The following is a 21,103-nucleotide window of genomic DNA, read 5'->3' as shown; positions in this document are numbered from 1 at the left end:
TTTCTGAGTTAAAGTATGAAGGAGCAGATAGCAGTTGAAGTTGCATGAAGATTGTTGAAGTCTGAAGAGTTTCTCCATTGACTTCCATGTTAAAAATTTGATGAATTATGGGATGTATCTCTGGAATTATGAAAGTTATGAATGATAAAAGTAATATCCATCGATTCCCGACCGAGCTGAACGTTTTGATGTTCGAACGGAGTTTCTGCGATGTTCACTGTGGGAGGAGAAGTGGCGCAAAATAACCCGGCGGAATAAGAAAGAATTGTGTGCGTAGCATAACAGATCAAGGTTCTTTATTTGTCATACGAACATAGCTACAGAGTAGGTCACAGGCTTCTCCAACAGTGCAACACAATAATACAGAAAAATATAGTGCAAGTAAATATTAAAAAGTAAATACAAAAAGAAATAGTAAATAGAATACTATAGAATAGTTTAAAAAAAGTGAAGTAGTGAAATAAGAGTCTATATGCAAGCTATTGGAATGATATATAAGATAAATAATTACTAAATAGCAGATGAATGTTATGGATGTTGTTACAACAGTTCAGGTGTTTAACAGTCTTATTGCCTGTGGGATGAAACTGTCTCTGAATCTGTGAATCAGATAGTTGGAATGCTGTGTCAGCATTCCCACTAAAATATTGACAGCCATTACTACTTTTAAGAATAATCATTTTCATAAACTGCTTGTCAAGTGAAAAACAGTTTTCACAATGTTGTGATATTTTATTTAAATTGAAGGAGGTTTAGCTGATTATGATAAGACTGAAGAAGCCTCTTGTACTGTATGAGTGGGAAACATTTTCTCTGAAAGTCATGAAAAGTTGACTTTTCTCAGAAATATGTGTTTCTCGCAAGACAGCTACATTACAAACAGAATGATTTTGTAGAATAGTTCGAGTTAAAATCAGCTTAACTTTAAACATTTAAATTATTAAAAGGCAGCAGTGAGACAATTCACCAAAAATATACCACTTGTTTTTAGAATGTATGGTTATCTGAATAATACTTCTAATCTTTTTTTTTGGACCGTTTAGAGATGTCCTGCCCCTTGGGGGTTTTGAAATAAAGTTAATCTCCTATCTGTAATCCAGTCTGATAATATCTAGTTCAACGTTGAACGTATAAAAAAATATATATATATAAAATATAGTATTTTATTAATTCCCAGCCAGAGCAATTGATAAATCAAGACCTGTCTTTGCTTTACTTTTAACAAATAATACCCAACTTTACATCCAAAATGTGTTTTTATATATATACATATATGTATGTAATAATATACACTTACACTTAGTTCACTTCATATCTGTTTTACAAACACATTTACATCTGATACATCATGATCACGTATGTTCTGTTATCATTGCAAACTAAAAGCTTTGATTTGATTACATTTTCTCTACAAACGAGGGGCATTCAGGAGTATGCTAAGATATGACTGAGGCAGAGAATCCCTTACTCCCACTGTACCCATGTTGGTACCACTTTACAATAAGTCTACCCTTATAAAGGATTCATAAAGGGTCTATAATTAGGTTATTAATTAGGTTGTAAACACTTTCTTAATCATTAAGAACCATTTATAAACCAGTTCCAACATACATCAACACAGGCTCGCTATTTGGCAAGGTGACTTAGCCTTATATTGGCTACCTAGCTTACTTCGTCTTCTTCCTCAGCCAACATCCTTGGTATCTGTTGTTCACTGAGTTGATTCCCCCCCCCCCCCCTCCCCCTTCCATCTTGATGTTTCTTGGCATCTCTTTATGACCATTTATTTATGAGTTACTAACATTTATAGTTGCCAAAAGGGATCCGTGTTGTAGAGTGTAAAACACATTCCCATTTATTAATGAGTTACAACCATTTCTAATAAGACTTAGCAGTACAGATACATGTGGGTTCACTATTTGGCAAGCAACCGGTAACAGTTGCCCTGTTTATCTCATGTCTTATAAAAGCTTATGAAGGATTTATAAAGTGTTCACAACCTAATTAATAAATGAATTACAAACTATTCGTAAACCCTTTATAAGGGTAGTCTTATTGTAAAGTGGTACCAAATATTGAATCAAGGTCAAATTTGATCGTTCTCTGCGGTGTATCAAAGTGGGCGACTGTGGCTGTGAGGGAGTGTGGTCGTCTTTCAACCAGAAGGTTGTGGGTTCGATCCCAGCCCATGCAGTCAACATGTCGATGTATCCTTGGGCAAGATACTTAACCCTGAGTTGCTCCCGATGGCATGGCCAACGGTGTGTGAATGTGTGTGAATGTTAGGTCCTAGAGTAAGGTACACTGCTCTGTATGAATGGGTGTGAATGGGTGAATGACATGTAGTATGTAAAGCGCTTTGAGGGGTCTTAAAAGACTGGATAAAGCGCTATATAAGTACAGTCCATTTACCATTTACCATTTAGTTTTATTTCCAACGAGGAAGGATTAGATTTGACGGCATTCTTTGCGACAGCTCCTGTTCAATCATCATTTGATTAAAGATTGCCGACATATATCCTTATAACACATGACTTACTAGATTTGTTTTAGAGCCACTTAAAAACAAGATTAGACCAATTGAAATGCTGTTCAGGAAGCTGTTGTACCGATAGGGCAGACAACACCTTGTCATACTGGTACTGTAATGCAATGCTTTATATGGAAATACATGTTTACAATGCACTTGTGTAAAGCTGAAGGGAATTGAATCTCTGTGCTGCGTTAAGCTGAATTAATTAAGGTACCAATCTGGGATGCAGAATGAAATCCCTGTATTGATTTAAAAAGCCAAAAATACCTAATGGGCTCATTAAAGTCCAAATACATCCTGAATGAGATACTGTAATGCATGCTTTAGGGCTGACATATATATATGTCTTTCTAAATCCATTCATTAAACATTACACAATAAACCATGCTCAGTGTTAATACCAGTAACCTTGGATTTGAATGCTGTCGGTCTTAAAGGATATTATATTCTGTTTCTGTTCATATGAAAAAATCCAATAAAAAAATATACCAACAATGCATTGAAACGCCTAACAAATATTACCTGTATGGCCTCTATTAGCCTCTGTAGCACAGAAGTCCATTGTATCAGAAATCTATTAAAACCATCGAGTCACACTGTTTAGTCATTACCATGGACACACAAAAACAAACACACACACTCCTACTGTTTGAGTGAGGCTTTGTCAAATCTGCAGTACCCAGCTGTTACAATAACTGATGCAAGAATGAAACCACAACTTGTTGAGCTGTTTTAATGATTTATTAGGGTGGAGAAGTCAGAAAGTATTTTAGAGATGCACTGTTGGTTTACATTTTTTCATATGATTTCCTGACAACAACAATATGGAATATTGTACCTTATCCTCATTCTTTGTGCTAGAATTCTGTTAAGTAGCGTTTTGGAAATTGCTCTTAACCTTCAGCCTTGAGATTCAGAGTCCACAGGTTCACCCTTTAGGATATATTTCTCATCTCCCCTTTAGGATATATTTTTATGATGCTGAGCTCCCGTCCTGTCAGCCCTTGGTTACAGTGAGTGCAGTGTGAAAAGGGCTCATTAGTTTGCGGGCTTTTATTGGCGGCGATGGGAGTGGTTACTTTACAAATGTTAGCCTTTTTCTTTAGGAGGCGTACTCATACTCTTCAGCACTGCGCCTTCCAAAGTCCATCCAGCCTTGGTAGTCTCTGTCCGTTATCCTGTGGGCGGGGGACAGGCCGCTGGCTCTGCTGCTGAGGGAGGATCTGCTCTGGTAGGGGGAGGCTGGGGGAGGCAGAAACAGGAGGATGTGATGAGGGCAGGAAGGGGAAAACATGATTGCATGCACATTTTTCTACCTATATATGTAAAATGAATATATAAGAGGTTGTTGAGTTAACTCATGCTGAATTGTTTTGATTATACCCCCCGCCAGGTGAGCTCTGCAGGTCTCCCAGTCACACAGTGTTAACTTGAAGGAGCAACAGAGACACAGCGACAGAGAGAACGGAGTGGGGGGTCAGGGGACCAGTGGAGGGGGAGGTATGGGAGGAGATAGAGAGCTGGAGGGAGGCGGGACAAGGCATATGGTGTGACTATGGGCTCAGCATGAGTGACGGCAGATAGAAATAACAGGACCAAGAGGAGAAGACGTGAGGATTTTTTTCTTGGGATGACTAAAGGGAGAGATGTTTTTTATATATATACTTTCTATCAAAACTCTCGCTGTACATGATCCGCTCACCTTTCCTGGAGAGCAGTCTGGCCAGGAGCTGGCTCAGGCTGATCCGAGCATCTGCGTTCTCTTGGGATGGGTTGTAGTTGGCGAGCTGCCCTGAGGGGGGGGCGGGGGCCGAGCGGGCCAGGCGTGTGTGGTGGGGTGAGGGGGGAGGCATGCTGTCTGACACCAGAGCCTCACCCTCTGCTCTCTGGGACTATAGTGTAAGAGACAGGGAGAGAGATTAGGAAAATGTCAAATCCTGAAATTATGGTTGCATAATCTTTTGGTATTGACATAACCATGATATTAAAATAAATGTCATGTTAATAATGAGTGCTTTATATTATGCCTAATGCTTTCTCTACATCTTTGAACTTGTACTATGAGTTCAATTCATTTGACAAAAAACAACTGATAGCATTTTTTAAATTATGTTTTCTACAACTATTGCAAACATATTGTTCTTGTGAATTGTCTTGGACACAGTCATCTTGTAGAGAAATAGATTCAAGAGTATCTTTAACTCAACAACATCAACCGAAAAACAAAAACAAAATGATGTTTCTCTGACTGTATGGTGCAAGTGTTGCTGTCTGTAGAATAATTTAGTACTGATGGAATGTGTTTGTGTGTGTGTGTGTGTGTGTGTGTGTGTGTGTGTGTGTGTGTGTGTGTGTGTGTGTGTGTGTGTGTGTGTGTGTATCTTACCATGGATTGTGAGGGCAGACTCAGGGAGCCGCTGGACAGAGCAGCCAGGAGAACAACACACACACAGATCCCTACATTCATGGCTGACGAGAGAGAGAAAAAGACAAAAGATAACAGAGTTAAAGGAAATCCTTGACACTTAAAGGGGCCATTTTATTAGATCATCGCTCTTATTTCGCCCCTGCTCTTTATTCCCTTTTATTGTGTCCCTTCAGCTCATTATACATCTGTTTGGGAGGGGTGGTGGTGCAATATGGGTTTTGCAGAAAGCAGCATAAATCAATTCAAAGTTGTTGAAGTAAAAGTGGTAATTGGGCGGTGGGGGGGAAGTATTAACCTTTGATGGATCAGCTGTTAACTGATCATGATCTTCTGTTCAATTTAGAATTCAACACATACAAGCAATTGGTGTGCCTTAGCTGTAATGAATGTACATTCAGCTATGTGAGAATCCCAAAGGAAATACACCAATTATCTCAAAATCTTATTTTTGCTCTGTGGTGTTTTTTTTAAGGGTCCATATGAGAGTCAATGTTAGCATGAGAGCACTGACAAAGGACTTGAGGCATAAATGTATTGACAAATTAAATAAAGAGGAAGAGAAACAAAAATCTGTTTCCCTTTTATCTGCTTAACACCAATTAACTGCTACAAAAAGCAGTTCTCTATTATAGAAAAAAGGAAAAACGACATAAAAGACAGCATTATAAAACATTTGTCAAACTAATTTGCTAATTTGCTATTATCTTGGAGCCTCTCAAAGCAGCATATTAGTTTGTGATGGATAGCGCTTAACGCCAGAAATTTTTCCAGAGCAAATCATCCAATTATTAGATGAAGACAACAACAGCAGCCGCTCTGAGGTTCTCAATCTCCAATAGATGTCTCACTCTGAGTGCCTCAGTGTTTCTGTGCCGTCCTCTGTGGATACATGTCCACTATTACTCAGGGTCTTTACACAAACGCTCCCTCCTTTTATCTTTGAAGCTCCAATTCCAGGGAAACTGCTTTTAAAATGTTTGTTTTTTTCAACAAATAACGTCCTCTCCGTACAGATGCATAATCAAGACTTATTCTCCTCCTCACTGGACGTAACAATGACAAACATAATCCCTCAACATGGATTTACAGTGTTAAGCATATTGAAATCAAAAACCTTCACCAAATGATATCTACAAATTATTTTGTGTTATTTTATCAATATAAAAAGGCCATTTGAATAACCATGTTTTAATTGACACAGTGGTGATGTAAACAGCCATTCTCTTGATGCTAATATAATTCTTGTTAGCAGCTGGTCATCATATCGAATTCATTATTCAATGAGCTGGTAATGATGTGGTACTGTAATGCGTGTGAAGCCCTCTACTCAAAAAAATTAATAAAAAGGGATTTTTTTTTCAAACACCTCCATGGTCAGTTTTTCCACAGAGATGAATATTCAGACTTACTTGGACACTAGTTGCAATTTCCCCCCGACGATTATTAATGAGCACAATCCTGTGTATGATCTTTGCAGCAATAATGACTAACCTAGCAAGCAAATAATAATACATACAATTATTATTTCACAAACACATTTCTGAATTCATGGTAATCCTAAAAGAAAAACCGAATTCCAATGTCGTGCTCTGATATTTTGACACCCGGATAGTAAAAAACATGTGTCCTTAAACAGCTTGCTTATCCTTAGATTGTAAATCTATCACCTTGAATTATTAATTGTTACATATTTCAAAGGTAATGTCCTTAAAATACTTCAAAACATATCAGCTGCTTCTCATTTTAAATTATGTTTGAGAGTGGCATCCCCCTTGACATTTTTTTGAAAGAAATTAGAAATATTGAATGAAAATAAACCAAATTTCAAAAGATTAAACCTCTTATTCAGAGAAATTATTAAAATATGAAATCAAAACTCCAATCACCTTCAGTATAATAAGTCCTCCTGCACCAGAAAAACTGGACACAACTATGGACACACTTTTTATAATAATTTTCTTTCTCTTACCTGCAGTTGTTGGTGAAGACGGGAGATGCTGAGTCTGAAGATGCTGAGCTCTGCTGCTCGAGAGTTCAGGATGTGAGTGAGTGTGTGAGAGAGGAGATCATGTCTTATACTGACACACAGGAAGGGGGAGGAGCCTGATGCTGGCACAGAAACGGACAGTCCTGACGTATTTGTGGACGCAAACCAACGTGCACACATATTGCAAACGCATTCAGACAAACACACAAAAAAAGGTTATGACAAAGGTTGCTGCTTCAATTGTATGGCCTGTTTCTAGAGCACCTGTGTGAGAAAGAGAAGAGGAACACACACACACACACACACACACACACACACACACACACACACACACACACACACACACACACACACACACACACACACACACACACACACACACACACACACACACACACACACACACACACACACACACACACACACACACACACACACACACACACACACACACACACACACACACACACCACTTTGATGGTGTGAACCAGGGGCGGACTGGGGGGGAAAAGTGGCCCGGGGATTAATTGACAGACAGGCCCACTTAATGCGCGAGAAGTATCTGCCGGCCGGCGATGAAAGTATGTTACTTAACAAAAAACCCTATGCATTTTATGTTATTTTGGACAATTATTCATATAGTAATCACATTACCTGAGCCCTTGAGTTGCCTAGCAAAATCGTTTGCATATAACAGCAGATATTTAGTGATTTTAATGTTAACAAATCATTGATGCAATACCATTTTGACCCAATTTGCCTGACTTGACACATGGAATAAAACATGGGCGTAGGAAGCACCCTCAATATGGGTGAGACAATTTAACAGGGGGTGTGGGCAGGTGGTGGACCTCACCTCCTCTAGGGGGGTCCGGGGGCAAGGTCCCCCGGGAAGATTTTTTTTTAAATGTTGAAGTTAAATGCATCAATCTGGTGCACGTTGAGAGCAAAATTAGGGACTAAATCTGTGGCAGCCAGTAGGGGCTTGGACTGTGAGCCGTAGGGTCGCCGGTTCAAGTCCCCGACCAGACCTACATTTGGAGTGTGAACTTCTACTTCTAGGTCCCAGTTCACCTCCTGCCCTGCCGTGGTGCCCTTGAGCAAGGCACCAGACATCCCCCTTCCCCCCTCACTCCCATTGCTCCCCGGGCGCTGTACAATAGCTGCCCACTGCTCCTAGTACTAGACTCCTGGTACTAGAATGGGTTAAAAGCAGAGAACACATTTCACTGTGTGTGCTGTGTGCTCTGCATGTGTGACCATTAAAGAGGGTTTCATCCCTACCAATTCTTCTTCTTCTTCTTCAACACCCATATAAAACAGAACTGTCAACAGATTTACTTTTTCTTTCAACATTTATTTGAACAGCAAGTGGAGGCAAAAGTGACTGCACCCAAAACAATAAACCTGCTAGCTAACTAGCCTAAACTCAGTAACAGCCGCGTGACCTCTGAGTCAGACGTCACTTCCCCTTTTTCTATCTCCTACGGGTACAGCCGTACAGCCACTCCCCCTGAACCCTGTTTCCCTGCCCCCTCCCCTATGCATGCCCCTCCCTCTGAACCCAGGGCTCGCTACAATACTGTATACACAAACTATACAAAAACGCCTTTACGCTTTGGAGGTGGTTTATCCATCTGTAAGCAACTGCCAGCTAGGTCTCTCAGTCACTCACTCCTGATCGTTCACTGCGCAGTGACAGCTGCTACGGGCCTGATGTGTGAAATTGAAACTGATAGATAGAACAAAGGTAGCCTATCAAAACGGCCCAGCCCAGCCCAGTGGGCCACACCCCACTGGGCTGGGCTGGGCTGGGCTGGGCTGGGCTGGGCTGGGCTGGGCTGGGCTGGGCTGGGCTGGGCCGGAACACTTACAAATGTGGGCCGGTAGGATTTAGGTAAGCAACAAAAAAAAAAGGGAGTGGCCGGAACACTTACAAATGTGGGCCAGTAGGATTCAGGCAAAAAAAAAAAGATTTTTTTTTTTTTTTAAAGATTTTTTTTGTTTAAATGTTGTTGGCCCTCCGGCCCACACACAGCACCGGCCAACCGGGTAAACTCCCGGTATTCCCAATGGCCAGTCCGCCCCCGGTGCGAACCACTGAACAGAAGCTGAAAGGCTCTTTAAAAGTTGCATGTCTGAGAAACATACTGGCACACACACACACACACACACACACACACACACACACACACACACACACACACACACACACACACACACACACACACACACACACACACACACACACACACACACACACACACACACACACACACACACACACACATACACATACACACACATACTCACTCACGCACACCCTTTGTGTGGTTTGAAGCAGTGAACAGAAGCTGAAAGGCTCTTTAAAAGTTGCCTGTCTGAGAACCTAACTGGTAAAGACACACACACACACACACACACACACACACACACACACACACACACACACACACACACACACACACACACACACACACACACACACACACACACACACACACACACACACACACACACACACACACACACACACACACACACACACACACACACACACACACACACACACACACACACACACATGCACACACAAACAGAAACTGGTGGTTATGAACATACCAAAGTCGTGGATCCAAGAGGAGAACAGTCAGAGAGAAAGTACACCTACTGTACAATTGTATTGAAAATGCCTGAACTATATATACATTTAAACAAAGACTGTAGAACATCTATACGAGTACATTCAATTACATTTCTCACTGTGTTTGAGTCTTTCATTCTAACAGGGCAGAAGCATTGTTTAGGTATATCAGGCCATTAGGGTTTCAGGGACATTAGTTCTCTCTGGTGCTTTCTTTTCTTTATACCACTAACAGCCTTGAGTCTATGAGTGTGTCAGAATGTGTGATTTTTTATTGTGTGTGTGATGCATGTGCAGCCACTGGCATGTTCGAAAAATGTTGCTGATAGAGTTTATGGACAAAGTAATTTAAAAACTGACATTGAGTGATTTGAGTCTGATGAAAAGATTGAATGGCATTCTTACATTGAACGGTATGAGCTGTAAGGTGAGGTAATAACAGTGTATAAGTAAGTGGTTAATGCAATTGGTTTTCAAAAGGTTTAATAAAGCTGGATTTTAATTATTTGTCCTGATATTGAACCTTGCACATTGAATGTAAAGCAATACAGTTAATAAGAGCTTAAGTTAAGCAGTATGTTTTGCAGAGTAAAGAAACACAGCTGGCTTCATTTACCAGGATAGTTATTAGTCCTATTATGTGAATTTAGATTCTGATTCGCTTGCAGGGCTTGTCTAAATCATTTAAAATTCTTCATGTTTTTAACTGCAAGCGAGGTCTCTTAAGCATTTTTGAAATATATTTCAAACATTCTTTAGCTTTGTGCCGTTCAGAGCTTGAGTCCTGAACTGAGATCTTTGCTGGCCCTCCAGTTTAAATTAAATTAATATTGTATGGGTTTTTGTCAATGTTCATTATAGTACAAAAAGATAACGCTTTAATGTGTGAATGTGTGAGTCTGATAACGGCTATCTGGGTCTGACCTCGTGTGTTTTAGCTCTACTCCAGCATGTTGATGAGGCTAACATTAGCTTGTTTCCTAACATCGTCATTGGCACTTTTCTTGTGGTGTCATTGCAACCTTACTAACTACTTAAAAACATACACACAAAAAACAGCGTTTGGAAATTGGTAATATTTGGAAATACATATATGTACATGAATACACAATATACATCCAATTCAACCAACCACCAATATACCTAACATTCCATTATTTTCTCTTTTTTAAGAAACTTAATCTATGAAATATCACAGATAATCAAATAGGTCAGTAAAACATACAATTATGTGACCTTTACTTTGCATTGCCAGCAGTTTGCCATCTTTTAACCAACGTCTAAACAACCTGAAGCAAGTACAGGAGGAGCGCTGCATAAGCTTGAATTCAATGAGGCGAACACTGGAATCCCTTGACAATCTTGTCAGGTTCTTACAAATCCTATTCGGGCCGGCAACAACATTTCACTGTCTTTACCTCATGAATAATGAAGGCAAGAAAACCACTTCCTGCTTGTTACTCCATCACATAGCTTCCCTTTTCGTGGCAAGCATTTACTGTTCTCCTGCTCCATCATGATTCAAAATCTAATCAGCAGTGTCTGAGGCATTGAGGGTGCTTGTGGGCAAACACACAACTGAACAAATGACACTCTCCTCCCAAAAGGTGTTATTAAAGAAGTACAGCTGTAAGCCTCATCACACATATTCTGATCTGCTGTTTTGGGAGGTAAAATATGAATCCTCTATGAATAACTAAAAGGTGATTTAAAGCTAGCTACATTATCTCTTTACATACTTTAAACTGTTTCACACTTTTACTTGAGATCCCTCCTATGTGTTTCAAGAAAACGTTGGATCAGTGCCTGAACTAACGTAGTAGGTGATACACTGCTTAAATGTAACTATTTAAAATCACACAAACACACAGTTAGTCTGCATCCTTTGGGGTAGGCCTACATTATGGTTGTGTTCCTCTTTTTGACCATTTTGTATGTTTTGCCCCTTTTCATAAACCATGTGAGACTCTTAGTGTGTATTTGTTGCTGTTTTGCTCTATCTGTAGTTGTTTTGGTCTCTATGTAATCTTATTCAGGATTTATTTTTTAATATTACGTTTTATTTGTGGTCAGTTTGGGCAGGCCTACTGTCTCTTTGACTTTCATGTTGTAGAAAGGCTAGGGGGCCCCTGTTTCTGTGTGCACAGCAATCCATCCTTTCACAGGTGTAAATAATGAAATCATAACTGTGCATGCTGACTCACTGTCAATGGGATACCTGAGCAGAATCATCGTTAATGTCATTCCTTTATGAAAATACTTTCCTCCACTTCTTAACTTACTTCAGACATTTTAGTCGCAGGTCCACGGTATCTACATTTTTATAAGCTTCTGAGGCTGTGAGCACTGTATACTCTACTGGTGGAAAGAGCCAACGCACCCTCCGAAGTTGAGCGGTAACGGAGCTCAGTTTGTTCCGTTTCTTGCTGGTGGAAGAAATTACCGAATGTTCACCTGTTGCATATGGCAAGCCCTTTTACACATAACACATTTAACTTGATCATTTCTAATTTCAAGTTAGAGAACTAAAATACATGTTCTGACTAATCATACATTGCTGAAGCTTTCAATGTTGTCTTTCTTGCCATAGATCACCTGCTGCGCATCAAACGCCCCCCTAAAGTCAGAGGTTTAATGTTCAGAGTTTTCTGTCCGTGTTTGACTTACTCTGGAGGATTTACTCTCCACTGTGATGCCGAGGAAGAAAACGGCTTCAGTTCAACAAGGTAAGTAATTTCTGCTTAACATGCATCTTGCTGGTTACAGTGCTTTCAGTTGCTTGTTTGTTTATGTGCAGGTGCGCCACGTGAAGGCTAATTGCTAGCTACCTGCTGCTGCTGCTAGCAGTTCTCATTCATAACACTCCGTTCGATGTCTCACTATGGGATGCGCCTCAACGCGCATGCAAACAGAAGCATCAATCTCATTACGCCAATCCTGATTGGCTGGTGATCTTGACGTCTACGTCAGGGAATCCACTCACCCTTTAAGTAGCTTGCGCTACGTCGCAGCGTCATTCAAACACCTCTTCTCGCTTCGGAGCACATCTCAAAATATCAGTAGCCGGGCTAGCTTAACTGTCCACAGACTGGACCCAAGCTAACATTCGGTCGACGGGCGCTTGCCGGTTACTTTTTGCTTTGCGGAAGATTGAATTAAATATTAACACACCAGTTAATATTGGAATCTGCCCCGCCGTTTTTTCTTTCGGAATAACGGTAGGGTTTTGATTTTTTTCTTCAAACAGTAACATACCTGTTACTAGTTTATCTCTCTGTACCGACACCACGGCAAGCGAGGACGGATTCTTCTCTCCCTCACACCAGAGGAGACGGAGATAAAATATATTAATACACCAGTTAATATTAAAAATCTGTCCGCCGTTTTTCCTTTCGGAATAACAATAAGGTCTTGATTTTTTCTTTCAAACGGTAACATACCTGCTCTACTAGCGTGTCCCTCCACGCCGACACCCCGGCAAACTTCTCTCCCTCAAACCAGGGGAGTCGGAGACTCGGAGGCTCGGCTCTGCGGCTGCGGGTTTAAGATCTCGAGCACGGACTCACACCAGGTCTGCTCGTCCTGCCTTGGGCTGAAACACGCCCAGGAAGCTATCGATAACCCCGGTTCGTGCGGGCATTGTGCCCGCTTCACCGTCAAGAGCCTCCGCCGACGGCTAGCGCGCCAAGCTAGCCTGTCTGGAAAGGACCCCTTCATGTCCGTTGATTTGCCGGCCGGCAATCGGGACATGGTGGCGACTGCCGCGGAGATTGAGCCCCGCGCTGTGTCAGGCTGGGGCTCAACAACGGCGGTAGCCGCGGAATCGGAGCCCCGCGCCGTGTCAGGCTGGGGCCCGGTGGCGGCAAGGGCCGCGAGAGCGGAGCCCCGCGCTGTGTCAAGCTGGGGCTCCCAACTGGAGCTCACCGTGGTTCCACCCGTGGAGGATGTCCTGGAGCTGGACTATATGGAGGAAGATGAAGAGGATACCTCTGAGTTCCTCTTATCCGACTCGGATGAGCACGAAGATGACATCTTCGTTTCATCTGCTCAGGCTGCAAAGCCGGAGGCGATGTCCGCTCCCCCGGGCGAAAGCACACCAGCTTCGCCCTGCCTCAGTATGGACTTGCAGGCCGTGTGTCAACGCGCTGCGTCCAGGCTGGACATCCCCTGGCCTGAAGTGGCCAAGGAGACCTCCAGATCTCGCTTTGAGGGGAAGACCTTGCCCCAAGCAGCGAGGATGAAGAGGCAGCTTCTACCAGTCTTTCCAGAGATGCTGGACGAGGTGTCGGTCTCGTGGAGAGACCGCCCTTTCAGCAACAAGGCCCCAATCCAGGGTGCCTCCTCTTTGGACTGTGATGGCATGGAGAAACTCGGCCTTCTCTGCATGCCGCCCACGGAGCCGCTGATGGCAGCCCACCTCCAACCGCGGCTGGCTTCGGCACCGAGCAGGAACCCCACACTACCGGCAAAGGCAGACCGCTTCCAGTCAGCAATGACCGAACGAGCCTATAGAGCCGCAGCTTTGTCCGCCAGGGCGCTCAACGTCTCCTCGCTAGTGATCGCCTACCAGGCGGAGCTCTGCGAGGACATGGCGGTCAAACTTGAGCCTGCCGTGCGGGACGAAATCGCAGCGATCACAGACATTTGCCTCCGTGTTCAGCGCTGTGCAGTCCAAGCCACGGGCAAAGCACTGGGGATAATGGTTGTACAGGAGAGAGCCAGGTGGCTTAACCTGACGAGCCTTCCAGACCGGGAAAAAGAGGACGTCTTGGACATGCCTATTGTTCCCGAGGGCATATTTGGCTCCGCTCTTACTTCGTTGCAGCAGCGGTGTGAGTCCAAAAAGAAGGAGGATGAGGCTCTCCAGCTTTGTCTTCCCCGAAGGGTCCAGCCGCCGCCTTCAACGGCCCCGCGGCAGTCCTTCGCTCAGGCTGCCTCACGTCCTGCCCGTTTCAAGGTCCCGAAACAGCAGAGGTCACAGCTCGCCCCGGGTCTCCAGCTCAGACACGAGGCGAGAACGAGCTGGCCGAGAAAGTCTCCGGTTCCGGCAGCAGCCGCTCAGACACAGCCGGTCCAGACTTTCAGCCACCAGGCGAGGAAGAAGAAAAGGGCGGCCTGACAGCCTCCTCTCCTCTCCTCGATAAAGGAGCTGGGAGTTCCCTGTTCTCCAGCTCCAGGACAAGTTCCAGTGTTAGATGCTCATGTGTTTCCGGGGTGCAACCATGTCCCCATCTTCCCGCCGCCTCGAGTTATGTCAGAACGTCATCCTCAAGTTCGTGCCATGAGGGAAATGGACTTAACATCAAATACAGCAAGTTGTTTAAGTCACACAAATACATGTCATCACTATTGTTGTTTAATAAATCATTTTCCACTGTCGTTTCCAGGCTTAAAGCCAAGGGCGCAGTCAATAAAAATGAAAAGAAAAACAATAAAAACAATAAACAGTCTGAAGTCTACCCCCCCTCTAAGAGTGGCTGCTGCCTCTCTCAGAAGGCGGACGATGGACGGGGCTGTGAACGCATCACCGGCACGCGCATGCGCAGTGTCGAATGGGGTTGTCAACCTGGGGTACCACCGTGTTCAGACACAAGAGGGCCCCCTAACACAACAAATAAAGACACAGAGGGCAGACGACAGGGATATGACATCTCCACTTGCTTTGAGAAGCGAAAAGTGGAGGATGCTCACAGATTCTGCTTGGGTTTTCAAGACAATAGCACAGGGTTACAGACTCCAATTCGCTGTCACCCCCCCTCACTTTTCGGGCATTCTGCATTCGCAAGCCCGGGGAGAATCGGCCCATATTCTGGAGCAAGAGATTCTCTCGCTACTAGAAAAAAAGGCTATATCTATAGTAACCTCCGAACAGAGTCAGAGCGGCTTTTATTCCAAGTATTTCCTCATTCCCAAACGGGGAGGGAACGGAATTCGGCCTATACTAGATTTAAGGGCTCTTAACAAATATCTCAAAAGATACAAATTCAGAATGCTCACTCACACATCTCTGTTGCGTCTCGTGCACCAAAACGATTGGTTCACATCAGTCGACCTGAAAGACGCGTATTTCCACATCCCAGTATATTATCCACACAGGAAATATCTGAGGTTCGCTTTTCAGGGTGTCTGCTACGAGTACAGGGTACTTCCCTTTGGTCTGTCTCTCAGCCCACGAGTGTTTGTACGGTGTACGGAAGCCGCGATAGCCCCGTTAAGGCAACTGGGTATTCGCCTGGCAACTTATCTGGACGATTGGCTCCTTCTCGCACAGTCGGAGCAAGAGGCTATTACGCAGACGAATGTCCTCGTAAAACACCTGCTCGACCTGGGTTTTGTAATAAAGACAGAAAAGAGCATGTTGTCCCCAGCCCAGACTGTACTCTTCCTGGGCCTATGCCTGAATTCGGTGCCTTTTACAGCCCGCCTGTCAGCAGAGAGAGTGAAAGCCTTCAGAGCTTGCCTCGCTCATTTCGAGCCACGCAAATATGTTCTCTTCAGATCATGTCTGCGGTTACTGGGGCTCATGGCGTCAGTCATCCTGGTGGTACGACTGGGACGCTTACACATGAGGGAGTTTCAGCACTGGGTAGCTGCCCTCAGACTGGACCCCGCGCGTCATGGCGCACGGAGAGTGATGGTCACTATGAAATGCGTAATGGCACTGCGCCACTGGCTGCACCCGACTTTTCTAGTACGGGGCGTGCCTATGGGTGCTGTCCTATCGAGGAAGGTGGTCACCACAGACGCATGTCTGACGGGCTGGGGGGGTATATACGAAGGTCGACCTGTGAGGGGTCTCTGGAGCAGAGACCTCCAACGGTCACACCTAAATTATCTGGAGCTTTTAGCAGTGTTCCTCACCCTGAAACGCTTTCTGCCTTTTCTCAGAGGACATCATGTCCTCGTGAGGACAGACAACACGACCACAATATCGTATATAAACCGTCAAGGGGGTTTGCGTTCTCTCCAGTTACACATGCTGGCACGCAAACTGATCTTATGGAGCTGCGGACATCTCCTCTCTCTGAGAGCGACGCACGTACCAGGAGTGATGAACCTTGGGGCAGATCTGCTGTCCAGAGGTGCACCGCTATATGCAGACTGGACTCTACATCCAATAATTGTGAGTCAGCTGTGGGTGCCTTACGGCCGGGCCGCGGTGGATCTGTTCGCATCAAAAGAAAACGCTCAATGTCAGCTGTTCTTTTCAATGCACGATTTAAACGCACCGTTATGCGTGGACGCGCTCGCGCACGTTTGGCCCCCGGTCCTTCTGTACGCGTTCCCACCCCTGGCTCTGATTCCCCCAACTCTGGCCAGAGTGAGAGAACAACGCCACACACTGATCCTAATAGCTCCACACTGGCCTGCAATGTACTGGCTGGCGGAGATATATCAGCTGCTGTGCGGGCAGCCGTGGCAGCTCCCGCTAGGCAGGGACATACTGTCTCTGGCGGGGGGGACGATTTTTCACCCACACCCAGAGCGCTTGGCACTATGGGCCTGGCCCGTGAGTGGTATAACCTGAATACAGTGGGACTCCCTCAGAAGGTGATAAACACTATTCAGAGTGCAAGAGCTTCCTCCACCAGGTCCCTCTATGACTGTAAGTGGAGAGTGTTTGAGGAGTGGTGCCTTCAAAAGGGACACATCTCTTTTCAATGTCCTGTCGGGGTGATTCTATAATTTCTACAGGACCTGATTGATAAACACAGAGCTTTCTCTACGATCAAAGTGTACCTGGCTGCTATTGCTGCATGCCATGTGGGCTTTGAGGGAAAAACGGTTAGCAAACATCCCTTGGTCTGCCGTTTTATGAAAGGGGCTCGCAGGCTCCTCCCTGTTTCCAGGTCACTGGTGCTCTTATGGGACTTGGCAGTGGTTTTGGATGGGCTCACTTGACCTCCACTTGAACCCCTTGAAGAAGCTGACATGAAACACCTGTCACTGAAGACAGTGTTGTTACTGGCTCTGGCATCTGCCAAGCGAGTCAGTGACATTCATGCGCTCTCTGTCCATCCTTCATGCACTCAGTTTGCCCCGGGGCAAACGAGAGTGTTGCTGAAGCCCAACCCTCCCTTTGTACCTAAGGTGGTTGGCTCATGTACCCCCATTGACATTGAGGCATTTCCTCCGCCACTGTGTTCCTCTGAGGAACAGCGGCCGAATTTGCTGTGCCCAGTCCGTGCTTTATGCACCTATATGGACAGGTCAAAAGAGTTTTGTTGCAATGACCAACTCTTTGTATCCTGGGCTAACCCTCATAAGGGCAAGCCCGTTAACAGACAACGGCTCTCCCACTGGATTATGGAAGCGATTGCTCTGGCTTATACGAGTCAGGGTTTGCAGGCACCAACGTGCTCATTCTACTCGTGGACTGGCTACATCCTGGGCTTTGTTCAAGGGTGTCTCCATCCAAGACATTTGTGCAGCAGCGAGCTGGTCCTCACCGCTCACTTTTTTTCCGCTTTTACAGGCTAGATGTCTCTGCTCCAAGTGTGGCCCGCGCAGTGCTGGGTCCCGTGTTGAGACAGGGTTCTACCTGTTAAGTTCTGGTTGTTTTGGTGATTATCGAGATAAGCATGTCTAGCAATATGGGAGTTTCAATATCCCATAGTGAGACATCGAACGGAGTGTTATGAATGAGAACTATAGGTTACATACGTAACCCCAGTTCTCAGAGCAACATGAAGTGAGATGTCTCACCAGACGGCCCTTCTTGCTAAGGCGAAGCGAGAAGAGGTGCTTATTTTGAATGACGCTGCGAAGTAGCGCAAGCTACTTATAGGGTGGGTGGATTCCCTGACGTAGACGTCAAGATCACCAGCCAATCAGGATTGGCGTAATGAGATTGATGCTTCTGTTTGCATACGCGTTGAGGCGCATCCCATAGTGAGACATCTCACTTCATGTTACTCTTAGAACTGGGGTTACGTAAGTAACCTATAGTTAGCTTGTGTTGGTATGAGTTGGGAATGTTCTTGCATTGTTTGACCTCGTTTTTCTTTGCTTGTTGTTCTGGGTGTACTTAATGGTACTTGTATGCTAACTTATGTAACATTATTCATGTTGAAGAGTTGGAAATAAGACATGGTAACATATTTCCCCTGGGTTGTTATTGACTCATAGAGGATAATATGGCATTGACTGTTTTCTGCTGTCTTCATTGTTAAATCATGACTTTCATTCACATAACTAAATGGCCTTATTTATAGTGTTTTTTTAAATTCAGATAACATATTATAATATTATGGTTTAAAGTATTCAGCTTGACTAGTTATATAAAATAGAGTTGTAAGTATCTCAATGGCTGTGGGGAATTATGTCAGTCTAAATGCAAATACAGTGTTCGATATGCTGTTTGCATACTGTAATAAATTGGATAAAAAGGACTTAAGTTCTTATCACAGAAAGAGGCTTTTACTTCACAAGAAACACCTTCAGTATAAGGAAAAAATAATTAGTTTAGTTTTTTAATACATGCATAAGTGAACAAAAAAACTGTAATTCTGACATACACAAACCAAAAATGATATACAGTGGTTCATAAGGACCACACGCTTGTCATCATGTGCACACAAAGTTTATTTTTAAGGAATGCATCTATGTTTATTCTCTCCCTCCCTGTTGTGAATCACGGCACTTGAGTTAATTGCCGTGTTGCGTTGTGTGGAACAGAAGCCTCTTCAGTGGATGGTCCCTCGTTTCTATAATCAACTGGCTCATTCTGTATTGTCAGACATGAAGGGAAGTCCTCGGCAGAGATGAAGATAGAGGGGGAAAGTGCGTGGGAATGGACAGACATGTTGATGATGATTAAACAAAACACTAATCAAATTATCTACAAAAAACACGTGTAGTAGGCCTACTTTTGAAAACAGTTTCTCAAGAGCTTTAGAGGAATGAATAATCTGTGGTGGCAGACTGTCTCAAGAAAGACCTGTGAAGAAACTGGTGGAAAGAGTAAGGCTTTTAGATTAAAGAAGATGAATGTGCTGATTATAGATTCTAGAATGAGACAATCATCCTGACTTTGATTCACATCAATCAACTTTTAACAGATAATAATGTAGACCTGGGTTTGCTAGTTTTTCTAGAGAAAAGGTATTATGGTAATAGGGTTATAATGAAAAATTTTATTATTCAGTAGTGTCTTTTATTGATTCTTCCCTGCTTTGCACCATTTCAGAGGAACTCTTCATATTTCACACACACACACACACACAAACTTTTTTGTGTTTCATATAATTGTCAACTGAAGTCTCTTGATTTGTGATGAAAGAAGCAAGACATTTGTAGATGTCGCCTTTGACTGGCAGGTTGTTTTTTAGAAAATAAATGAATTGATCATGGAAATTAATCAAAGTTTCAGTCCATAGATATTTCAGTCTGGAACAATGTGGAGACTTACCAATGTTGCCATCCACAGAGCCATACAGTTAGCATTTAGGAACAATGGAAGCCAAGCTTACACCATCACGCTTGGGTCTCTATTACAGATTTTATGATCCAAGAACAATTATTAAGCTAATATTACAGCTTAGAATGTATGTATTGCTGTAATTAGGCCTTCATTATTTCTCTGCCTAAATTGCTCTGCAAAGTAATGCCTCCTGAAAAATAAAGGACGACCAATGAGTGAATGAAGGAATTAGTTTCTCGTTTGGATCAAATATGTCCATGCTGTAGGATTTCCACCAATGTTAACAGTATTATGGAGCTGATTATGAATTAGTTTGATATAAGAAATATTGGGTGGGTGCGTTTTAAACCAAGTGATTTTTCTTTTTCCGAAAGGGACACTTTCCCCCTGCTTCTCTCTCTTCCTGTGACACAGCTTTGTAGCCTGAGGTAACAGGTTCAGTAGGAAGCTGTGAAAGTAATATCTGCTCAATCACGTTGTTAAATGGCTGAATCTCGAAAGACACAGACATTGTTCAGTTTAGTGTCCGGTGTCTTTTTTCATGCTTACAACAAACACTCTTAAGTCATTGTCCACATGTATTGTTGTATGATATCACTTGTGGCATTGCCTCTCTCAGAGGAAATATTCTTACTGAACTTTGCTGCTCTTTCTGACTCTAGTTTGCAAATATTTAAAATAAACAATCTGTGAGTTCAGGCCTGGTTTTCAGAGGTTATTGTTATTTATGCAACTCAAGAATGACTTTCTCCGGGGAAATAACGCTAGACAAGATTTTTTCTAACCGATCCTTTCATCAACACTAATGCCTCTCTCTGGGCCATAAAAACTGTGTGGTTTTCTGTGTGTATCATTATCAGTGTGTTTTCCTTTGTTCCCGTGTGTTTGTGTGTCTGAGACATCAGAGATGATTGAAATTGTGTTGCAATTGAGCTCTGTTATTAGCTAAAAATATTCATTCGGAAATGTTATTAAATGTTCCTGGAAGTCTGCGGAAATATCCTTAACTGTTCTGAATAATTAGCAAACAGGAACTGCAAAATGCTGTCCTGGGGTGGACTAATTCTGTCTTGCGTAACATATCACAA

The 21,103-nt window shown here is 43.4% G+C and overlaps 2 protein-coding genes across 2 annotated transcripts in view; one reads left to right on the top strand and one right to left on the bottom strand.

Annotated features, from left to right (window-relative positions):
* Positions 1-3,260: 3,260 nt before the first annotated feature.
* On the bottom strand, positions 3,261-7,065 carry LOC307046211 (cholecystokinin-like). Its single transcript, XM_079692475.1, has 4 exons — positions 6,931-7,065; positions 4,920-5,002; positions 4,236-4,425; positions 3,261-3,775 (listed from the first exon to the last, which is right to left on the bottom strand). The coding sequence occupies exons 2-4, from the start codon at positions 4,998-5,000 to the stop codon at positions 3,636-3,638; spliced, it is 411 nt and encodes a 136-aa protein (XP_079548601.1). The 5' UTR covers positions 5,001-5,002; positions 6,931-7,065; the 3' UTR covers positions 3,261-3,635.
* A 5,164-nt stretch (positions 7,066-12,229) lies between these two features.
* Positions 12,230-21,103, top strand: part of LOC307046210 (uncharacterized protein) — a 48,758-nt gene continuing 39,884 nt past the window's right edge. Inside the window, exon 1 of the mRNA XM_079692473.1 lies at positions 12,230-12,318. The gene's annotated coding sequence lies outside the window, so the exon portion shown is untranslated. The remainder of the gene's footprint in view (positions 12,319-21,103) is intronic.

This window comes from Notothenia rossii, assembly GCF_949606895.1.
Source record: "Notothenia rossii genome assembly, chromosome: 7".
Lineage (NCBI taxonomy): Eukaryota > Metazoa > Chordata > Actinopteri > Perciformes > Nototheniidae > Notothenia > Notothenia rossii.
Note: the sequence above shows the minus strand (reverse complement) of the source record. Positions and strands in the feature narration are given on the sequence as shown.

What these genes read in the sequence shown, in the direction of transcription:
- LOC307046211 (XM_079692475.1), bottom strand. Translation starts at nt 5,000, where the DNA reads ATGAATGTAGGGATCTGTGTGTGTGTTGTTCTCCTGGCTGCTCTGTCC. An exon ending in GTCTGCCCTCACAATCCATG is followed by an intron (nt 4,426 to 4,919) that starts GTAAGATACACA and finishes CTTACACTATAG; the next exon opens with TCCCAGAGAGCAGAGGGTGA. An exon ending in CAGACTGCTCTCCAGGAAAG is followed by an intron (nt 3,776 to 4,235) that starts GTGAGCGGATCA and finishes TGCCTCCCCCAG; the next exon opens with CCTCCCCCTACCAGAGCAGA.